This window comes from Stegostoma tigrinum, chromosome 9 (assembly GCF_030684315.1).
Source record: "Stegostoma tigrinum isolate sSteTig4 chromosome 9, sSteTig4.hap1, whole genome shotgun sequence".
NCBI classification, from domain to species: Eukaryota; Metazoa; Chordata; class Chondrichthyes; order Orectolobiformes; family Stegostomatidae; genus Stegostoma; species Stegostoma tigrinum.
The window spans coordinates 55606867-55630662 of record NC_081362.1 but is presented as its reverse complement, the minus strand read 5'-3'; the positions used below and the strand labels follow the sequence as shown (position 1 = coordinate 55630662).

Genomic DNA, 23796 nt, shown 5'->3' with positions numbered 1-23796 from the left:
CCGAGTCTCACTACAAATAGAATCAGACCAGGGTACTCATTTTACTAAGTGTTGCAGGATGTGCTAATTTTCATTTCAACCCTTAGAGTAAGCATTGTAGAGGGGATAGCTCCACCCAGCATGTTTGCCACGAGGTAAATTCCAAATACCACCACAAATGGGACAGATTTGACTTTTATAACTTTATTAAAACTTTTCATGCATGTTGTAAACGATGTACATTCTCCCATCATCAAAACATGCAAGTCTGAAACAACATTGATTCTTCTATTCATTAAAAACACAGTTCACAAGTGTAATAAATAGAAATATTTTAGCCAAGGTCAGTTAACAATTACTTTGTAACAAATCAATTTGTGGCCAAAGATTTCAAGCACAATATTTCAAGTAATAAAAAAGTTTGCATTCAAAAAAATGCTAAAAAAATTCAGAGGAGCTTGTGCGTGTCACAGTTTGTTCTCACATTTTTAGCTCAGCCCCAGTGCAGTAATTCTGATACTGCCCCACTTGCTCACTACTGCAATGCAGCTTTTGATCAGGGTAAAGTGACGTGTTTTTTAAAAATACTTTTATCAACACTGAAGTAGTAGAAGACCACTTAAAAGTGGTTAAACATTAAATGCAATTGTGAAAAATTAATTGAGGAAACATTGCTGTCCTTCATGATTAAGACTGCTTTTATAAAAGGTAGCTCTTAAAACTATAAATACTTTAAAAAATTCATTCTGAGGGTGTGGGCGTTGCTGGCATGACCGGCATTTTTTACATATCCTGATAAGATGGCAGTATGCTTTCTTCTTGAATAGCTGCAGTGCACGATTTGAAACAGATGTCTGGCTCATTAGGCAATTTCAAAGGGCGGTTAAGAATCAACCATATTGCTGTGAAATTTGACTAATATTTAAGTTAGATCATTTAAGGTTAGCTGTGTTTCTTCCCTAAAGCACATTAGTGAAGCAGTTCAGCTTTTACAACAGATAGCTTTATGGTTATTTCATATTTTAAACAGGATTTGACTACTAAGGTCATATTTGAACCCACGCTCTCTGAATTGTTAATTTATTAATATAACCATAATCATACCCAAGGCTGCATAAGCCAACTAATTTTCTTGTTGACAGCATTCTGTCTTTTCTAAAGGTTTTTTTTCAATATTCATGTTTAAACAGATACCTTAAAAGAAAAGTCATGTATAAATAAAATAATTTTCAGCTTAAATTTGGAGTCCAATTTCATGGGATATGAAAACATTGTTGAATACTGAGATGTGAATGAACAGTATGGCTTCCAATAGTCAGGTTATACAGAGAAAGTTATTGTGCATAAAATACAGCATGCCTCACTGTCACATGCTTGCGCAAATCATGGATGGTGGTGTAACTTGCACTGTGGGGCCCTCTTTCATAAATGGGAAATATTTACACACACACATACACCTTTATTCTAAGCTGCTTGTAAGAACAGCCAGCTTCTTAAGGCTGCAATGCATAGAAGATGCTTTGTATCCTTTACCATTGACTTCCCCACAGGATTTACAATTTTGGATTTTGAAGTTATAACATGAAAATACCCTCGGGTTTCTTCAACTTGAAAAGGCAACTGACCATTTACAGAGGCAAACATTGAAAATAACTGGCATTTGGGACCCCCTCCATTTTCACCAGTCTTTCCTCATCTGCCTTCAACGTGTCCCTAAGGTTCCTCAGTTTCAAAAATAATCCAAATAACTCCTCAATTCTGCTTTGCCATTCTTCTCTAACTGTTTATCCCTGGATTCCCATTGGTGTCCAAAAGCGACCAGCCCAATAGGTTTTTCACTGAACTTTCTGATGAAATAGCGCACTAGTCATCCAATCTGGATTCTAGAGAATACTTCAATAAAAACTTTCAAATCACATGTAGTAAAAATGCAAAGAACGGCGTTTTATGATAAGATAGAACCTGCGCTTGCAAAAAACCTGGAGAAGGATCAGCTATAGTAGCTCTCAACTACATGACAAGAACAATTTAAGAATAATTTATTTAAAATTCTGAAATGTTTGATATAAAAGTTAATGAATCTTTGCCTTCTATAGATGAATGCAACTCCTGAATGACTTGCCAAATTTAGGGGCTGAATAGTTGGGTCAGATAGCATTCTTAGATCATAGAATAGAATCCCTACAGTGTGGGAACAGGCCTTTCACCCCAACAAGCCCACACTGACCCTCAGAGAATCCCATCCAGACAGGTCCCTCTATAACCTACCTAATCTACACATCCCTGGACACTGAGCAATTTAGCATGTCCAATCCACCTAATCTGCATATCTTTGGACTTTGCTATCTCTTTTCTGTAGACCTGATTCAAAAGGATTCAATGCTCTCTATCAATGGTTACAAAAAAAGTTCTTACAGAAGAATTACTGAAGTTCATCTGGAGTGTGAGAGGTTGAACTCAGAGCTCGTAGATAAGACAGAATAAAGTTTCTACAGTCCGCAACTTTTTGCTTTTATGCAGATACATATTGACTGCTCTTCTTTCCCCAACTGAACCCTTACAATAGCTACCTTGAAAAATGAAGAAAGCATCTGGCAATTCATTTATTCCAGCAAGGTACATTCTAAAAGGAAAGTAGAAAACTCCAATATTGCAGGATTAGTTGCACTGATGGATCTGTTTCCATGCTGTGTGATTCTATGGCTCTATATGTAGCAAGAATGTAGAAAATACAGTGGAATGGCTATGGCCAATGTACCATCAGAGAAATGAGGCATACCAGTCTCCCCAAGGACCCCAGATGTCTGACAAAGGCTGCTGAAGAACAAAATTTACTGACCCAATTGTTTTATTTGATTGGAGACATGGCTAGGGTTGGGTATGAGGTTGCTTGTGAGCCTAGGGTAGTATGCCATGCCCGTTTTCCAATGCATGGGTAAGCAGGCAACAACAAAGTGCCAAATCAGTTTGATGCAAGTGATCTGCCGAAGCACAATGGCAGAGGTCAGTGTAGGAGTGCAATTCTGGCAACAAGAACTAAGATCGCCTTTCAGAGAATTTCAGCCCTGAGTCTGGCAAAATATCGTACAAATTTGCTTGATGTTGAAAATAACTATTAATCACAAGTCGAGTAATATGTTTCGCTTGACCATTTTTTACTGTCAAGTGCATGAGGGGGTTATTAGTTCAACCAGAAGCGACTTCTGTGACTATAATTATATTTGTTTGAAATTCAAACTAAAAGTAGTTGATTGCAAAAATGGAATTCAAGACCTAATAATGCCACATAGCTCCTAACTACACACAGAGTGCCCTGGGATCTTTCACAGCAGGTGAAACACAGCGTTTCCAATTTCTGAAGTTCATCATGAGATCAAAGACAGTCAGATTTTCTTAATCAGCAAAAGCCCACATAATCATTTGGGGTAATGAAGGGCTGAAAGTGTATCAGCAAAAACCAACATATTTTTTCCTCTTATTTTATTTTTTTTCCCATCATCCTCACAAGATCTTTCATCTCTGCACATCTTAGTGAGGGAGTCATTGTAAAAAGTTCTAATTAATTAAAGATGTTTCATCAGAAATAGTTGCCTATGGTTCTAAAACTGCTTCAACTGTCTCATTGCTTGAGTTTTATGGTAGACCTTCCTCCCCACACCCATCCACTTCCCGTCTCCAATATATTTGAAGGCTGAACAGAGAGTGTAAAACAATGTAGCTGGTCTTCCTACTGCCTTCCCATCCACACCCAATCTGTCTCCCATATTATGGTTGGGAGAGAGGTATCAAGGAGCCCATCCACTCTTTGGCCTACTGAGGACCTGAAGTAGTCAACTAATAGCCATTGAAGTGTTTCATTTTGCCTCTGCTGCTACTTTGTCTCTGGCAGGGCAAATCAGGAAGTCTTCAAGCTTTAAGTTCACTGGCGTCTGTCAGGCAGGAAGTAGGGTTATCTTCAAGATTGCACCTTCTTTAAATGTCACCCCTGACCTCTCAAACCTGGCCCATCACTTCCCCCACATCCCCTGTCTGAAGGGATCTAGCAACCAATGTTGAAAATCCCAGGCTTACCTTTATATCTAGCCTGTAGCTCCTCTTTCTCAGTGACTGCTTGTTGTCGCAGTAACAACCACTATTAAATTGTAACGCTGCTGGGATACTCAGACTGTCAGGTCAACCAGCAGCTCCTTATTAGTGGGACTTGCTCCTAGATGGCGGCTGAAGTCCTACTCAGACAATTAAGGATGGTCCATGCATCACCGCGGGAGTGCGGATTTTGGGTAGGGTCTGATGAGCAATGTTTCAGTCAGGGCAGATTTGGAGAATACAATACTCTGTAAAATCCAACCTTGTGTTCTAGTACAAATACATGGCCAAGTGACCATTCTTCATCTGTAAACAAATGTAACAACTGCACGAGAATACTTAACTTTACAGTCAGGCTGTATCTGTTTCGCTTATAATGCCATCCATTTTCAAACACTACAGAACAATCAGAAGTGGAGCCAATTCTTAATTGCTGTTGACCCCAGAAATGTTGAGGATAATTTTACCCACACTGCAGGTCTGGCTGATGTTAGGTAACAAAGTACAAATCAGCAATACTGGTCAATTTGGTTGGTGTCTTTACCCCCAACAAAATAACCCAAAAAATATTGGTTTCTTCCATGATTCTAAGTTGTATAAAACATTTACAAACCACACGGAAAATTATTATTAACAGTTGTTCTGGAGAAGGTTTTCTTTTTCTCTCTTCCATTGGCAATTTCAAGTACTGGTAGTAAACGTTTTCCCACAACTGTTCTCTATTGCTTTACTTGTCTTTAAAATTATTCACTTATTCCTATTTACAGCCCCCAAGTATTAGCCACTGTTTTAGCATTGAGGAAGCACTGCTATCAGAATTTCAGTCAAGCATTATGTGTCGGGCTCACACCATAACGTCTCGGCAATTACAAATCAATAATAGAAATACTAATCACAGTGCTGCAACTGGGGAGCTGAGCTATGTACATTTTTAAAAATATAAATTAGATGAATGAATTAGAGTTCCATTTGTTTTTAAAATTCTGGTTCTGTAGTTCAAACAAAAATGTGCCCAAAATCTTCATAAATAGCATTGACCTGTTACAACAAATGGCTGGAAAGTAAAGTGCAAGAGAGAGCACCATTGAAGATCATGAAAAAGTACCAGCTTTTACTCCATGGCTTCTTTAGATACGGATTTGGTATCCAACATCATTCAAAGTGCTGAGTTCTGCTGGCTTCTTTTCTGTTATTGCAGGTCTGAAAGAATAACAGCATGAACAGCCTAAGAATTAGATTTGACAGTAGAAGCTACAGACAATTTAAACTCAGATCATAGATCAGACATGTGTAGTATTAATGACTTAAAATCAGTCTTGGCCTGATTGTACGGCCTGCACAGAGTGTACGGCCTGCACAGAGTTACATAGGGCCTTTGCTCAGTGGCACCCTGAGACTGATAGAAACTGACCTATTTTATGATGCTAATTCAGCTTCTTATGGCATTAGTACTGTGTACAGAATGTGATTACAGCTAAGCTGATGGATCAAAATATCCGGGGTTTAACAGGCTGGTGGATTTCCTTAATAGGGAACTGCATGAAAAGGTTAAAAAAACACTGTAAGCAAGGCACAAAGACACACTGGCTCCAGCTTTAGGAAGTCGTCCAAATTTATTTCTTGCAGAGCAATTAAACTGCTTCATGTAAACAGGTAACCAACAAAGAGGATCATGAATAGTTATAAGTAACTAATCTCTAATTTATTAAAGTTTGAAGGCCAATGTATAGGAGGAAAGTTCTCACAAAGCTTTCATTTCATTGGGGCATTCTGCAATAATAGATGAACATTGTGGGGCAGTCCTTTAGTTTATATCAACTCCAGGTCTGCATCAAGTCTAGTAAAGAGCAAGACCATATTAAAACAAACTCATGCACCAGATACTTCAAACACCTGAACACCCAACACAGCCGCTAGTGTGTGATGTAGGCCACAAAGGATTGCATTATAGCCTCTGGATTTAGTCCATAGATCAAATGATTATTTTTGAGTTAATAAGTGACCTGACCACAATGTTTAAAATACAGATTGCAGGCAGAGGTAACATGAATACCACACAATTAGGAGCTGTGGAAACCTACCCAAACATGCTCACAACCATTTTCTTTTAGATCTGAATAGATTCCCTACAGTGTGGAAACAGGCCCTTTGGCCAAACAGGTCCACACTGCCCCTTGGAGCATCCCACCCAGACGCATCCCCCTATAACCCACACACCCCTGAACACTACAGGCAATTTAGCATGGCCGATCCACCTAGCCTGCACATCTTTGGATTCTGGGAAGAAACTGGAGCACCCGGAGGAAGCCCACGCAGACACGGGGAGAATGTGCAAACTCCACACAGACAGTTACCCGAGGCTGGGATTGAGCCTGGGTTCCTGGCACTGTGAGGCTGCAGTGCTAACCACTGAAACACTGTGCCATCCCCGCACAATGTCAGTTATGAGCCTTTCACAAGTGTAGAAGACTTTTCGTAGTTCAATAGACAGAAGCTTTTATTTTAATTTTCTGACATGCTTCAGTTTAAGTGTTTAAATAAATTTCAACTGTTTTGCAGATATTTGTATCATTTTTATTTATATCACCTGTACAAAACTATTTGTATCTTGACTTAGCTAAAGATAAATAGAAAAATGCTGACTTTTGGCTATTTCTGAATAACGTATTACAAAGTAATTGGATTGAGACCCATATTCACCAGCAGGGCTAATATTTTACAGAAAGAATCGCACTGAGAGTGAAATTTTAAATCAAAATAAGTAACCATGAAAATAAAAGAAGATAAATATCAGAGGAATTAACATTACAATTCTGGAAAATCTTCAATGAGTAGAGCCATTAGGCTCATCGTTGACAAACCTATATCCTAGTGAATCAAAGTATCATGGAATTATTCATTATTTGACAATTACAGCACAGAAGAAGGGCATTTGACCCACTGCGTGAATGTTAGCCATCGTAAGGAATAATCCAAAAAATGTTGCCCCACCCTGCCTATTGCTTCTTTTTAGATAAGCAGGTTAAGCATAATACATTCTTACAACAGGGTAAAATTAAATTAGAATTCTATCCAGACCGGTATGGTCCATCTGATTAAGATCTGAACTTGTCGGAAACCAGATGTGTTGCGAAATTGTCATTTTGGCTGACAATCACATTAATAAGGATAGCTGGTCAGAGTAGAAACGCTTGGACCTCATATCAGAAATAAATATGAAGAAACATTAACCTACTCACAGGTCCCAAAAAAATGCAAGCTTTGTATCACTCTGCTGGATTCAAGACTTCAGACCTTTCCAGATTTCAGTGGTCACTCAGAAGGATAATAAACTAAGTTGACATTTACAAAATGTTATAACTTCTCCAGGCAAACCGCAAGCAACAGCCAATCATTACAATGGATACAATCACATCAAATATGCTGCAAAGGCAGCCTTCCCCCTGGTAAGATGGTAATTTGTATCATGGAAGTAAATTAGATTGCAGACCCCGCAGGAGAAGTAGCTCCTTAGGGATGCTAGCAGTAACAGGTGTGCAGTTAGCAGTGGGCAAATGCTTGACATTAATGGTCAGTAAATTAACTAGTGTTCCAAATATAGGACCTTTAGTACAGCCAACAATTGCTGTTATTAAGGTCTATCCAACAGTGAGCACAAATGTTGCAATATGACAGTTGTGGCGTCGGAATAACTTAAATGAAAAAAAGCTGTGAAATCTACTCAGCTCAGCAATTCTTGTTTGGTCACAACAGAAGCCAAGTAGCTTTACAATCTGACAGCTCTCATGAAGTTTTTTAAATTACCACAAAACAACAACGAAATACTTTTGAACAAATAGTAAAGAAACAAGTTACTTTTTAAGGTACTGGAAATTGATACTTCTAAAAATGCCTTTCAATTGGGTTTCAGCAAGATAATGAATTCTAATAAATCAATGGAGAATCTGGGACTGCTTAGCTCTGATAATAAATTCTCAGTAAGCAATAATTCCAAGAGAAAGAGAGACCCACCCTGTTATAACTATAAAGCCAAAACTCAGGAAGGGACATTTCACACAGCATTGCTCTAATTTAGGTACTGAGTGTCTACAGCACTGTTTAGGCACCACAAGAACATTACGCCACAATTTTGCAGTTTGCTTAAAATATTGTTTAGAGCCAGCCTAGTTTTATTGATAGCTTTAGGGATCATACTAACACAGTAAAAGGGATTTGTCCGATCGCTTGTGTTGGCTGAGGTTTAGTGAACAAGATAGTTTCTATCAATGCTTGGAAATTTTATGTGATGATGTTATTTTTGAGGCTTGCCTCTGTACAGCATTGAAAACAAGCTTAATTTGCAGGATCTTATTCCCCGTATATTTGGCATTTGATATTACATTTGTGATGGATGCAACCTGCCAAATAAGAGCAAAAAATTAAGACTTACTAAAGAATGCCCTGTGAAAGAAGTGTCAAAGTAATTGGGTAGCAATTGTAGGGGATTTCAACTTCTCTAATGTTAACTGGGGTGGTCATAGTGTGAAAGGTTTCAAGGGAATGTAATTCTTGAAATACATCCAGGTCAGCTTCTTAAGCCAATATGTAAAATGTCCTACAAGAAAGTCCTTAATTTTAGAAAACAAAGCCAGGCCAATGGTTGAAGTAACAAGGTGTACAGCTGGATGAACACAACAGGCCAAGCAGCATCAGAGAAGCAGGAAAGCTGATGTTTCGGCCTCCCAATGGGAAAGCATATTGCAGACAGCAATCATAACTCAGTTAGATCCGAGATTGTAATGGTTAAGGGCAAACATAAGCCTGAACTCTAAGCTCTAGACTGACAGCAAGGCTGATTTTAATAAGATGAGACATGATTTGACCAAAGTGGATTGGGAGCACATACATTTAGATAAATCTGTGTCAGACCAGAGGGATGCATTCAAGAAGGAAACAGGGAGAGTACAGGGCCAACATGTTCTAACAAAGATAACGAGTGGGACTAACAAGTCCAATGATATCAAGGATATCAAGGAATATACAGAATTGAGTAAAGAGGCTTATAGCAGATACTGAGGGCACAAAACAATGCAAGTCTTAAAGGAGTACAGAATGTACAAGGGGAAACTTAAAAAGGAAATTAGGAGACCAAATCAAGGGCATGAAAGAATTATGGCCAACAAAATAAAGGAAAATCCTAAGTTATTTTGCAGGTACATTAACGTAAAATGATAACTAAAGAAAGAGTAAGGCCCATTAAGGATTGCATGTTAATTTGTGCTTGGGCGTAGAGTTTAAGAGCGTCAAAGCTAACACTGGAACTGCATAAAAAGTTGGATTGGCCACAGTGGGGGGAGTGAGGGTGCAGAGCAGGTCTACCAGTAAGTTGGCTGGGCTGGAGAATTTTAATTATGAAGACTTTTAAAAGTAATTTATTTTAAAATTGAATTCAAATTCCATCATCTGCTGTAGCAGGACTTGAACCCAGGACATTAACCAGGCCATTACCTCCCTAGGGTAGGAACAGTTAAAGTGAGGGCCAGTATTTAAATGCACTGCTCCTGCTTCTGTCCTGCCAAGTCTCCCATGTTAACATGCTGTTTTGAGCAGCTAAGTGATACATAACAGAGCAGGTTATGTATTCTTTAAATACAAAGCTTGGCCCTGGTGATCCTAAGATTCCCAAAGGGGTACATTTTGAAATGTTATTTTATGTTCCCCTGCAGATCGAGAGGAACTGTCAAGCTCCTTCCAACCAGACACAGAACATTTAAGACTCTATTGGATCAATCTGTTCCCAGTGTTCCTCCCGTCAGTCACAATTAGGTTCCCTCCTGCCCCTTAACCCTACTGCAGCCTCCAGTTGGACAAACTTAGCCAGTGCCAAGGCAATGGAACTGCCTGCGTTCAGCATTCAGATTACTGCCAAATTATTGAAAATAACGTTAGGTTGCTCTTGGAGGCAGAATTGCTTCAATGTTATATGGAATTTACTCCAGCTTTCTTCTAGGACTGGACTAAAACAATTCTGTTGTATATTCTCTCTAATCCTGCTTTAAGATTGATCAACAGCGTTGAGATCTCCAGTACAGTAGTAATACCTTTCCACTCTGGGCTCTTTTCCAGCTTTACAGGAAGAATTAATTGGATAAGATTTATCAGAGTTAATTTCAGTAAGAATCTGGATCTTTATAGATGATACTTATTAGAATAATCATTCCTATATTTTTTTAAGCATTGATATTCATAGTGCACAGCCAACTCAGCAGATAACAAAGTGTGTAGCTGGATGAACACAGCAGGCCGAGCAGCGTCTCAGGAGCACAATCTTGGATTCTCCAGCATCTGCAGTTCCCAATATCTCTGATCACAACTCAGCAGATAAACAGTTTTCTTGCTCTCTTGCAAACGCACATTGATGATCCTTGGATACACTGAAGTCTGTTGCCTCAGATTTGGAGGATGACAATCCTAAATTCCCACACCTTGCCTACACCATGTCCACACCCTGCCTACACTGTATCCACACCCTTTGTACAGCATGTCCACACCTCATCTATACCATGTCCACACGCTGCCTACACCTCCTCCTTCTCTAACTAAGTGCTTCGACTGAACCAGGAGATGACCGTCGACATGATGCAAAGTCAACTAAAGGTGATCTCAAGCTGGAAGAGGGAGGTGACCATCCTGACATCAGGGAGGTGACCAGGTATAAACTACCACCATCCACAACAGACATTCCAAAGAGGCATCTGCACCCCATTGGGTCACCAGTTACAATTTTGGGGCCATAAACTTTGAGGCAGGAACAGAGCATGTTATAACAGCGATGCACCTGCTGGAACAGGCTCCTGTGCTCAGAGAAGTTCAGCCATCATTCCCCCACACATCCACAACATCCCGCAGCTCTCCCCAGGCAGACTCTCAGCTCTCATTGACCCACCCCACACCCGAGCTCTCACAGAGTCTCTCTCACCAAGCACCACCCGCCCCACGCCAACCTCCAGCTCTCACAGGTCTATTGCAACCCATGGCCCTCGCCACAACCATCACTCTCAGTGTCATTATCACTGAGTGGTGCAGCACTATTGAAGTCTTGAAATGGAATCAAACTGTAGGAAAAATTTTGGGAAGCAAACTGCCCTATAATTAAACAAGACCAAAGGTCTGCATTAGGGGTCTCTGTCTTCAGTTGTCAGTGTTCAGCAGGAAGCTGCCTTCCTTTGAGTGCAAAAGGGACAAGGAAAGATGGAAGCAATCCCAGGGCACAGTCCCCTTTGGTCCAGTGTGAGAGCAGAATGCTGCCTTCACAAGCTATCAAGTTCGACACACGCAGTGCCAACCATCTATTCATCCTCTAGCTTCAGTAAACCATCCTTAACTGTTGTGGTTGCAACCTTTTCCAGTCTAGCTACTGTATCATATCTAAGCTGCTGCTTTTTATCAAACTACCCTAAAATGATTTATGAATAGTCAACTGCCTATTTTTATGCAACTGCATGCCCTAAATCCCAAAGTTGGGATAAAAAGCAGAAGATACTCGAAACTCTGATGTCAATGGTGTCACCTCCATAATGGTAAGGTAGGAAAGGAGCTTGGGTCTATGCAGGCAAATCCTTTGAATGCATAGGTCCACCTCTTAAGTACAAATGGGCAACACAATGATTCAAAATAATTCCTTCTCCTCTACCTCCTCAGATGTACCATTTGGCCCTGCTGCAGCGTGTAGACAATTGATGGATAATTCAATTCAAAGCTGCAGGGTAAGTGGCGGTGGTTGCCTCTGCCCATTTGTACCAAGATTCAAATGATTTTCAGCTCCTCCTGTTCTCTTTATTGAGAGCTCTATAGAGAGCCATGTCCTATCCCTGGCCTTTCCTTAGGGCTCCGCAAAGGAGGACAGGAGAGGGAGAGAAGAAGGTGTTTAATGGAAAACTTGAGAGCATTTATTTGGATGACTATGCGGAATAGACATGACATTATGCAAAGCTGAGGGTGCATGTCACTGGTGGGTAGTTAGATAGACAGGGGTGTGAGGAACTGCATAAATAAAGGGTAAACCTGGTATATAAGTTTGTGTATGTGGTGAGATGCCAGAGTACATTCACCATTCACCATTTCTTTACTCAGAGAGTAATAAGGGAATGGAACGCTTTGCCTGCAACGGTAGTAGATTTGCCAACTTTAGCTACATTTAAGTCGTCATTGGATAAGCATATGGATGTACATGGAATAGTGTAGGTTAGATGGGCTTCAGATTGGTATGACAGGTTGCCACAACATCGAGGGCTGAAGGGCCTATACTGTGCAGTAATGTTCTATGTTCTATGTAGGTCTGTGCACCATTACCCCACATTCTCTTACTTTGTTAGGGCATTGAAGCACTCCCAACATTGGATCAAGGGGCACATTGCATCTGATCCTAAACTCTTGGACAATCTTGATCCATATCTCTTTGCATCAGCAGCAGGCTTCTTCCTCTGATTACGAAGGAATAGTATATCCCTGCCTTGACCTGGGTTCTTATAACCACCAAAGGTATATTCAGGGAAAAACTGGAGAGGCCAGCTATAGCCTTTGACAGGATTGACTTCTTTTCAAGATTTGTTTCTCTCTTCATGGCTACTACAAGTTTTCAATGTGCATGTCTAGATTGTCCCTTCAAATAACGAATTGAAAACAAATCATCCTCATGCCCAATGATGGCAATCAACCTTGAAATCCAAAAATAGAACAATAGGATATCTGTCCCTGGAAGAAGCTCTGCATTTAATTTACTTCCAGATTTCACCCACACTCAAATCCTGCCTTTAGTTTTTGAGCAGAATAATGGCTAAAAATGTAACGTAGATTTTTATCCTCACTTTCTTTGATGAAAAACAAGAAATTTTAAAACAGATGTTGTTCACTGAAGTCTACGATGACATGACCAGAAACCTTGGCAGGAAAAGATTTTAAAGTCACTTGGCATAATTAAATTAGACCATAAGTATTTTTAGGAATGCGCACATTTAAACAAAATAATTACAGTCATGTCATTGCCCTACAGAAAGACAGAAGAACTAATGGTTCTGACTCCCGGAGCACAGGGACACAAACACTGAAACAGTTATTTATTATCTGAAGCAATACAAGCTGCTTGGAGAAATGTAATTGCACCCTTATTGTACTGGTTACCTTACCATAGTCATCTGAAATTCACTTCTGCTCTAAGTGCCTTTGTGGGAAGTCTGTGGCAGCCATTAAACAGACATCACTATAACGAGGTGTCAGAAAAGGTACAGCTAAGATTGTACTATACATCTTCACATGCTGCTTCCTGTAAAGATTCCATTCTATTCGCCCAGTTCCTCCATCTCCGTCACATCTGTTCTGATGATGCCAACTTCTACAAGGAGGCCTCCAAAATGTTCACCCTCCTCCTCAACCAAGGATTCCCCAGCACTATAGTCGACAGAGCACTCAGCCATGTCCAACCCATCTCCCACACTTCAGGCCTCACCTCCTCTCTTCACTTCCACAACAGTGATAGGGTCCACCAGTCCTCACCAACCCCATTGCATCCACATAAGAGGATCATTAGCAGCTGTTCCTGCCATCTCCAGCAAGATATCAATACCTGACACATATTCTTCTTCTCTCTCTTGTTATCCTTCTGCAAGGGCCATTCCCTTCAGGGCACCCTCATCCACTTCACCTTCACTCCCAAACACCACCTCCACAGCCCCGTTGCACCTTCCCCTGCAAATGGAGAAGGTGTAATACCTGCCTGTTTATTTCTTCCCTCTTCGGGTATCCAAAGGCCCATACACACCTTCCAGTTGAAGCAGCACTCTACCTGCACTTCACTCAATCTAGTCTACTGCATGCACTGCTCACGATGTAGTCTCCTGTACATTGGGGAAACAAAGCATAGACTGGGTGATCACTTCTCAGAACATCTGCATTCTGACCTCAGAAACCCTGAGCTTCTAGGTGCCTGACATTTCAACACACCACCCCATTCTCTGGTTAATATCCCTGTGTCAGACTTGTTGCACTGCTCCAGCAAAGTGCAGTACAAGCTGGAAGAACAGCATCTCATTTTCTGCTTTGGAACTGTACAGCCTTCTGCACTCAATATGGAGTTTAACTATTTTAGGACTTGAGGCACCTTCTCCCATGTCCCTACACCAACCCCCACACATCACACCTTGTTCCCACATGGTCTGCTATTACACACAACTCACTGTTAACCACTAATAGTCCCCATTAGCAGCTATTCTCCTAGGCTGACCATTATTCACTTCTTTGTCTATCCAACTGTTTTTCTCTCTCTTTGGGATCTAACTCCACTTAACATCCACTCCTTACTCCCTCCTCCAATCCTTTCTTCCACATAAAAACCAACTTTCCCCTGGCCACTGTAAGTTCTGAAGAGGGATCACTAGACCTGAAACGTTAATTCTGATTTCTCTCCATTGATGCTGCCAGGCCTGAGGAGTTTCTCCAGATATTATTCTGTGGATCTTGGTAGTGTGGAAGAGCAGAGGGATCGCAGGGCTCATGTCCACAATTCCCTGAAAGCCGCCACCCAGGTGGATAGAGTTGTGAAGAAGGCTTATGGTGTGTTAGCTTTCATCAATAGAGGGATTTAGTTCAAGATCCGTGAAGTTATGCTCCAGCTATACAAAACCCTGGTTCGGCCACATTTGGAATATTATGTCCAGTTCTGAACTATTACAGGAAAGATGTGGAAGTGTTGGAAAAGGTGCAGAGGAGATTTACCAGGATGTTGCCTGGAATGGAGGGAAGATCCTACGAGGAAAGGTTGAGAGACCTAGGGCTTTTCTCTTTAGAACGACGAAGGATGAGAGGTGACTTGATAGTGGTCTACAAAATGATCGGAGCTATAGACAGAGTGGACAGACAGAGACTTTTTCCTAGGGTGGAGGTAGCTATTACGAGGAGGCAACGTTTTAAAGTGAATGGAGGTAGATATAGGGGGGACGTCAGAGGAAGGTTCTTTACTCAGAGAATGGTCGGGGTGTGAATGCATTGTTGGAGTGGGTAGTGGAGTCGATCTCATTAGGGGCACTTAAGCAGCAATTAGATAGGCGTATGGATGATAGTATAATGTAGGGGGTGGAGGTTAGATAGACCTTAGGCTTAGGGTAAAAGTTCAGCACAACACCGTGGGCCAAAGGGCCTGTACTGTGCTGTACTATTCTATGTTCTATCCACAGTTCTTTATTTCATTGCAAAGAATGTATCTTTGTTTGCTGAGGTATCTTCTGCACTTGAGATACAAGAAAAGGAAACAGATTTGCATTTGTCAATATGCTGTTGAGTGCAACACTGCCTTTGAAGAAAATTGCCAATGCTAGAGCAGAGTGTGAAGTCTTCTACAGCCAACCAAAAGCAACAGATCGACATGCTCTGAAAGTCATCAGCCCAGCAACGGTGGAGCTGGAAGAGCAGCATCTTGCTCAAATCTGGCAAATGATGTAGCAAGATGTGATTTCCAAGTGCCATGGAACTTGTGATGAAAGGATGGCCTGAAGTATCAAGGACACACTGATGCTTTAGGAACAGAGAGATGAAGTGATAGCCCAAGACAGCGTCTCATACAAAGATGACAGAATAATTGCCCCTAATGAGGTGAGGATAGAGAGGTTAAAGTACATCAATTTCATCAAAGTATTTGAGGAAAGCAAAATAAGTGCACTTCTGGTCAAATAAGAAATGTTTTTGAGCCATAAGATTAAAGGTCATACCTGTGCAGTGCTGTAGCAAATACTAAGCTAAGCTATCCAGTGAGCATGACATCAGTTTTGCCTTTACTGCAAGCAATGGATCAGAAAGAGATCCACTGCGGCCCATCAACAAAAATGGATCAGCAACAGCAACAGCGTCAACATGGCCTGGAAGAGGAAGATTACCTCAGGAACAAGTGGGTATTAGAAGAACGGACAATGACAATGTGCATGGATACCTTGAAGAGATCTGCATGATTTAAAGACTGTGTATGCATGTACAAATATTGATGATAATGGAAATCACTGAAGGTATCGTTGCCATAGTCTAACTAAATAATATGGCTGTTGACTCATAAGAGAAAACTCAATCCCTTATGCACTGCGGATGTCTACTTTTGTGGCCTTGCCACTGAACAGCTTGGCTAATTTTATAGAATGACAAACAGTGATAGTTTAATCTGAGGGTCACCGTGCCTTAGGCCAGGAAATGTTGAGAAGGTGAGGCCTTCATGGTGACCACACAGTTAGCACACTGCTTGTTATCATCATCATAGAATCCCTACAGTGTGGTAACAGGCCCTTTGGTCCAACAAGTCCACACCGCCCCTTGGAGCATCCCACCCAGATGCATCCCCCTATAACCCACCTCATCTACACACCCCTGAACACTATGGGCAATTTAGCATGGTCAATCCACCTACACTGCACATCTTTGGGCTGTGGGAGGAAACCGGAGCACCTGGATGAAAACCACGCAGACACAGGGGAGAATGTGCAAACTCCACACAGACAGTCGCCCGAGGGTGGAATTGAACCCCGGTCCATGGTGCTGTGAGGCAGCAGTGCTAATCACTGAGCCACTGTGCCGCACAAATTGTCAATGAATGGTAACTTTATTTGTAACCTCATATATTGGATAACTTACATGAATTGTAACTGCAAATGATAATACATACAAATTTTGCTTTTTTATGAATAGTAAGATGTTTGGAGAAATGCAGTTGTACCTTTAGTGTACTGGTTGGCTTGCCATAGTCATGTGAACTCTACTTCAGCTGTGAGTAATTTTACGTGCAGTCTACCGTAGTCGTTAAATGCACATCACTTGTAATACAAACCGTCTTTAAATTGTCACATTTGTTTCCTAAAAGCATGTCATATGCTACGTTTTGGTGAATTCTGGCATTTAATATTACCTGTAATGTAAAATTGAACTTAAAATGGATCAAAACAATGAGGAGCCACAGAAGATTGCTAATGTGCAGTAATACAAGATCTCTCCAGAGAGAATGTCAGTTAGTCAGTAGAACAAACATTCATACCATTTGTCTCCTCATGCCTCAGGTATTTCTATTTTGAGTTTGCTCAGTTGCTAAAGGACAACAGCAGATAACACAGATGACTACACATCATCCCCGGGGTTACTTGCTCAGATCAGCCATGCTATAGTGCCCACATCATCATCCATTTAAAATTTGAATGTCTTATTTAACTGCAGAACTCATTCTCTTATGCACTGTGGATGTCTAGTTTTGTGGCCTTGCCACTGAACAGCTTGGCTAATTTTATAGAATGAAGAAAGCATACTTTCTTTTCCATTTTTAGAATAGCTGTTTTAGCCTTCCCGACTGATGATACTGATGGGTTAATTCAGCAAGGACCCAGCAATACAGACCAGTAAAGTCTTGGCCTGTCATTTTCAGCTCAGACAATACAATTTGTTTAAACATCCTGCATTTAAGTGACCATCCAGCAAATCCTTCCCTTCACCACTAAACCTCTTTCTAGTTGAAGACAAAGTTTTGAGTTGTATTACTATAAAGCAACCAAATTCAAACATCCAGTGTGGGGAACCGGTACAACAATGAGATTCCCCCAACCCCAAGAACTCTGACCTACATCTCTGGATGACACTATAAAAACCGAATGAACTGCGGCTGCTGTAAATCACGAACAAAATCAAAGTTGCTGGAAAAGCTCGGCAGGTCTGGTAGCAAGTGTGAAGGAAAAAAATCAGAGTTAACATTTCGGGTCTGGTGACCCTTTCTCATAACTGGTTCTGAGAAAGGGTCACCAGACCCGAAACGTTAACTCTGATTTTTCCTTCACAGATGCTGCCAGACCTGCCGAGCTTTTCTAGCAAATCAAATTTTGCTCTGGATGACACGGTCAGCTACTCAAAGAAAAACCATTCCATTATCTCAAAGACACTGTCAATAGCCTACTGCGATGGAGCAGGTGTTACGGGCTGAATTGGCCACTCTTGTTCTGAGTTCTTTGGGGTTATTTGTCCAAAATAAGGGTACATTCCTTCTCTACAAAGAAATATTCTCTTTACATTGGTCTAGAGGGCTTAATCCCAGCTAGACATAGTAAAGATTTCAGAATCACAGAGCAGTTGCTTGAGGTTTATCACTTAAACCAGACTCTTACCCAAACAAAATATCAGTGAGTTTCTGGCTGTGTACACCCAGAGTCATCCTAATCCTTAGATGTTTAGTCTCTAAAGTTATCTGGAAGTGAATGGGTGTAATCCTCATCCCCAGTGATAGACATTCCAGATGCAGTAAATGATTTACCAGCGTGGCTCAATGAATCTCAATATTATAAAATACTGTGAACCTGTTCAGCTAAGTTTACTGGGTTAGCCATGGATGGATAGCTTGCTTCCAAAGTTCAATTTCCCAATCTATCATTTTAGTATGACTATGACCCAAAACTACCCTCCACTATAAGAATCCCTACAGTGTAGAAACAGGCCATTTGGCCCAACAAGTCTACACCAACCCTACAAACAGCATTCCACCCTGATCCATCCCCAACCCTGTAACTCTGTATTTCATATGGCTAGCACACTTAACGTACGCATCCCTGAATAGTATGGGTTATTTAGCATGGCCAATCCACCTAACCTGCACATCTTTGGACTGTAGGAGGAAACCAGCGCATTCGGCAGAAACCCGTACAGACATGGGGAGAATCTGCAAACTCCACGCAGACAGTCACCTGAGGGTGGAATCGAACCCAGGCCCCTGGTGCTGTGAGGCAGCAGTGCGAACTGCTGAGTCACCATCCCACCCAAAGACAGAGTAGTACAGCCAAGTCATCCCGTCCACTGAGCCTGCTCTGTCATTCAATGAGAGCAAGGCTGATCTGATTATCCCCAATCCCACACTGCTGTCTTTTCCCTATAACTCTTGAATTCCCTGAGTGATTAAAAATGTGCTTATCTCAGCCTTAAATATATGCAATGAACCAGCCTTGACAGCCCGCTGCAGGGAATTCCACAAATTCATCTCCAACTGCCGTCGAGACATTAACCGCCTCAACCTCTCCACCCCTCTCACCCACTCCAACCTCTCCCCCGCAGAACGGGCAGCCCTCCGCTCCCTCCGCTCCAACCCCAACCTCACCATCAAACCCGCAGACAAGGGTGGCGCAGTGGTAGTATGGCGCACTGACCTCTACATCGCCGAGGCCAGACGCCAACTCTCCGACACCACCTCCTACCGCCTCCTTGATCATGACCCCACACCCGAGCACCAAACCATCATCTCCAACACCATTCATGACCTCATCACCTCAGGGGACCTCCCACCCACAGCCTCCAACCTCATTGTTCCCCAACCCCGCACGGCCCGTTTCGATCTCCTTCCCAAAATCCACAAACCTGCCTGCCCTGGTCGACCCATCGTCTCAGCCTGCTCCTGCCCCACCGAACTCATCTCCACCTATCTGGACTCCATTTTCTCCCCTTTGGTCCAGGAACTCCCCACCTACGTCCGTGACACCACCCACGCCCTCCACCTCCTCCAGGACTTAAAATTCCCTGGCCACCAACACCTCATATTCACCATGGACGTCCAGTCCCTGTACACCTGCATTCCGCATGGAGATGGCCTCAAGGCCCTCCGCTTCTTCCTATCCCGCAGGCCCGACCAGTCCCCCTCCACCGACACTCTCATCCGCCTAGCTGAACTCGTGCTCACACAACAACTTCTCTTTTGACTCCTCCCACTTCCTACAGACTAAGGGGGTGGCCATGGGCACCCGCATGGGCCCCAGCTATGCCTGCCTCTTTGTAGGTTACGTGGAACAGTCCCTCTTCCGCACCTACACAGGCCCCAAACCCCACCTCTTCCTCCGGTACATTGATGACTGTATCAGCGCCGCCTCTTGCTCCCCAGAGGAGCTCGAACAGTTCATCCACTTCACCAACACCTTCCACCCCAACCTTCAGTTCACCTGGGCCATCTCCAGCACATTCCTCACCTTCCTGGACCTCTCAGTCTCCATCTCAGGCAACCAGCTTGTAACTGATGTCCATTTCAAGCCCACCGACTCCCACAGCTACCTAGAATACACCTCCTCCCACCCACCCTCCTGCAAAAATTCCATCCCCTATTCCCAATTCCTCCGCCTCCGCCGCATCTGCTCCCACGATAAGACATTCCACTCCCGCACATCCCAGATGTCCAAGTTCTTTAAGAACCGCAACTTTCCCCCCACAGTGATCGAGAACGCCCTTGACCGCGTCTCCCGTATTTCCCGCAACACATTCCTCACACCCCGCCCCCGCCACAACCGCCCAAAGAGGATCCCCCTCGTTCTCACACACCACCCTACCAACCTCCGGATACAACGCATTATCCTCCGACACTTCCGCCATTTACAATCCGACCCCACCACCCAAGACATTTTTCCATCCCCTCCCCTGTCAGCTTTCCGGAGAGACCACTCTCTCCGTGACTCCCTTGTTCGCTCCACACTGCCCTCCAACCCCACCACACCCGGCACCTTCCCCTGCAACCGCAGGAAATGCTACACCTGTCCCCACACCTCCTCCCTCACCCCCATCCCAGGCCCCAAGATGACATTCCACATTAAGCAGAGGTTCACCTGCACATCTGCCAATGTGGTATACTGCATCCACTGTACCCGGTGCAGCTTCCTCTACATTGGGGAAACCAAGCGGAGGCTTGGGGACCGCTTTGCAGAACACCTCCGCTCAGTTCGCAACAAACAACTGCACCTCCCAGTCGCAAACCATTTCCACTCCCCCTCCCATTCTCTAGATGACATGTCCATCATGGGCCTCCTGCACTGCCACAATGATGCCACCCGAAGGTTGCAGGAACAGCAACTCATATTCCGCCTGGGAACCCGGCAGCCATATGGTATCAATGTGGACTTCACCAGTTTCAAAATCTCCCCTTCCCCTACTGCATCCCTAAACCAGCCCAGTTCGTCCCCTCCCCCCACTGCACCACACAACCAGCCCAGCTCTTCCCCCCCACCCACTGCATCCCAAAACCAGTCCAACCTGTCTCTGCCTCCCTAACCGGTTCTTCCTCTCACCCATCCCTTCCTCCCACCCCAAGCCGCACCCCCAGCTACCTACTAACCTCATCCCACCTCCTTGACCTGTCCGTCTTCCCTGGACTGACCTATCCCCTCCCTACCTCCCCACCTCCACTCTCTCCACCTATCTTCTTTACTCTCCATCTTCGGTCCGCCTCCCCCTCTCTCCCTATTTATTCCAGTTCCCTCTCCCCATCCCCCTCTCTGATGAAGGGTCTAGGCCCGAAACGTCAGCTTTTGTGCTCCTGAGATGCTGCTTGGCCTGCTGTGTTCATCCAGCCTCACATTTTATTATCTTGGAATTCTCCAGCATCTGCAGTTCCCATTATCTCTCCACAAATTCACTACCTTCTGAACGAAGATATTCCCACTCATTTCATCTCAACAGATCACCACTTCCCCTGAGTCTGTACATTCTGTTCTTAGACTTTATCATAATGGGAAGCACATCTCCCGTGTTAATTAACCCAGAGAAGGTTCACTATACTGATGCCAGGTATGGAGGGCCTGTCCTATGAGGAGAAGATGAGTAGGTTTGGCCTGAATTTGGAAGAATGAGAGATATCTTTTCTATTTCAATAAGGTTGTGTCTCATTCTTCTAAGCAGCATAAGACTTGCCTTCGATACCTGGCATCAGCCTAGTGAATATTCTCTGGACTGCTCTAATGTCAATATCCACCACGGGACGATATTCACAAATTGGCCACTGTCCAACTGGCAAGCATGGGTTCGCATTCTGCTGGAGAGAGGTAAAAGGATCTTAGCATAAGCAGCACAATTCATGTAAACTGTTAGAGTGCATTGCTGCCCAATTCCTAATCACAGATTAGGTACATTGTATCTTTCTAAATGGTGAGTTCACAAGTTTATGAGCTGGACCAACTTCATCCGCTGCTTGGCTGAATGGTCAGATTGTTACAACATTGTAAGCAAATGCTTTATGAATAAATTTGCAATACCAATATCCTTAAAGCAGAGGGAACAAAAACGTCCCATATGTTTATATTTAAATCTAAAATTTCTCTGTTATCCTTTTCATGTACAAACAAAAATACCACTCTTATTGCCAAGTCTTAAATGTTTGTATCACTTACTGGCCTAGATAATATTTAGTTGTTTCTGAAAGTAGACAAGTTGGTGCAATTGACTTGCACTGATTGTTTGTCAGATAAGTCACTGTACTCTTACGCAGTAGTGATGTTTAGTTCATGAAATTCATTTACAGAATAGTTATTTCATTCCATTATGTGCAAGTGATATTTTCTCAATCAGAATTAGAAATACTGATAAACTTTAAAACTTACTTTTACTTGACCCTAATGAACATTGGCCTGAATCCTCCAAGGAATGGGAGTCAGGATTGGATAGTCAAATGGACTGTAAACAATTAGCATATCATGTGTAGACTGTACCACTTTGCACAAGCTTCTGAGTACATCTCATGTAAAATGTGTAAAGGCATGATACTTGCATTTACATCAGTGTTAGCCTTGGCATATATCTCACGCTGTCCATTCTTTTTGGGGCTTATCACTTGAATGGAGATGAAGGATTCAGCTTTTTCCACTGTATGTCAAATTGATCGTATGTACTGTCTGACTGAGATCAATCTGCAAGTTGTAACATTGCAGATTCCCCTTGGACTTGCTTGCAAACCATGCGTGTATGTTTGAAAACGCTTTTAACATTATTCTTTGGTTAACTCTTCTTTGTGTGTTGCTGTGGCATGGTGTTGCACTTTGGGTTTCCCTGAATGCTTAAACTTCCTGCATGTTTTAGTCCAACATTCTCTTGCAGGACATTGCTTGCATATGTCACCAAATGCCAAACAGTGTTTCTGATGGATGAAACAATCCAGATTTTGTGCAAAACCTGGACTTTTGCAGTTCTTGTTGACAGCTGCAATAGTACGTGCAGAAGTTGCAGTATTAACTTGCGTCTTGTATCTCGCCTTGTGTTAAGAGTGCAATATTTAAGTTCGCCTTTCAGAAAAAATGATGGCTGTAGAAGCAATGGCAACTTTCTTCAGCAGTTCAGTTTAGTTATCTTCAGTGAAATCACATCCATTATGATTGCATCTGCCTATGAATTGGTTGATGTTTTTACCTGACTGTCAGTGGTATGATATATACTCAAGCTGACATATTCTGAAGTTGACTCTGACCTGATGTAGATATTCCATGAATTGGAAGAACTTGTGTGAATTTTTGCAGACAAGATGCTGGTGGTTTTAATTCTTCTCAACTCTTCATTCCCTAAAGCAATAATAAGTTTAACTACCTGCATCCCTTTGTCAGTTATTTGTTTATCTAAGGAGACAAGTTATTTATTTAAATACTAGAGTCCGTACCGAATGACATTGGAGTACCTGCCCACGTTCAGATGCCTTCTTTATATCCTTGCTCTGCTTCCTCGTGCTGTTTTAAACTGCCAGAACAAATCTGTGTTGCAGTGAAGTTTCTATTGCTACTTTATTTTTGCTGCAGCTTTAAATGTTGTAAATTCGTACCTCTAGGTACATTTTTCAGCAAAAATGACAGGATTGTACATCACAAATGCTTTTGATAAATAAAACCATTTAAAATGTGGTTTTCTGTCTATTTTGATGCAATTAATTTAAGGAAAGCTTTAGTAGGTTCAAGCTATCTT

General features: G+C 42.4%; 1 protein-coding gene across 1 annotated transcript in view; it reads right to left on the bottom strand.

The window, feature by feature from the left end:
* Window positions 1–229: 229 nt before the first annotated feature.
* vash2 (vasohibin 2) overlaps window positions 230–23796 on the bottom strand; it is a 151352-nt gene continuing 127785 nt past the window's right edge. Inside the window, exon 7 of the mRNA XM_048536837.2 lies at window positions 230–5265. Coding sequence (XP_048392794.1) covers window positions 5193–5265 — 73 coding nt within the window. The 3' untranslated portion in view covers window positions 230–5192. The remainder of the gene's footprint in view (window positions 5266–23796) is intronic.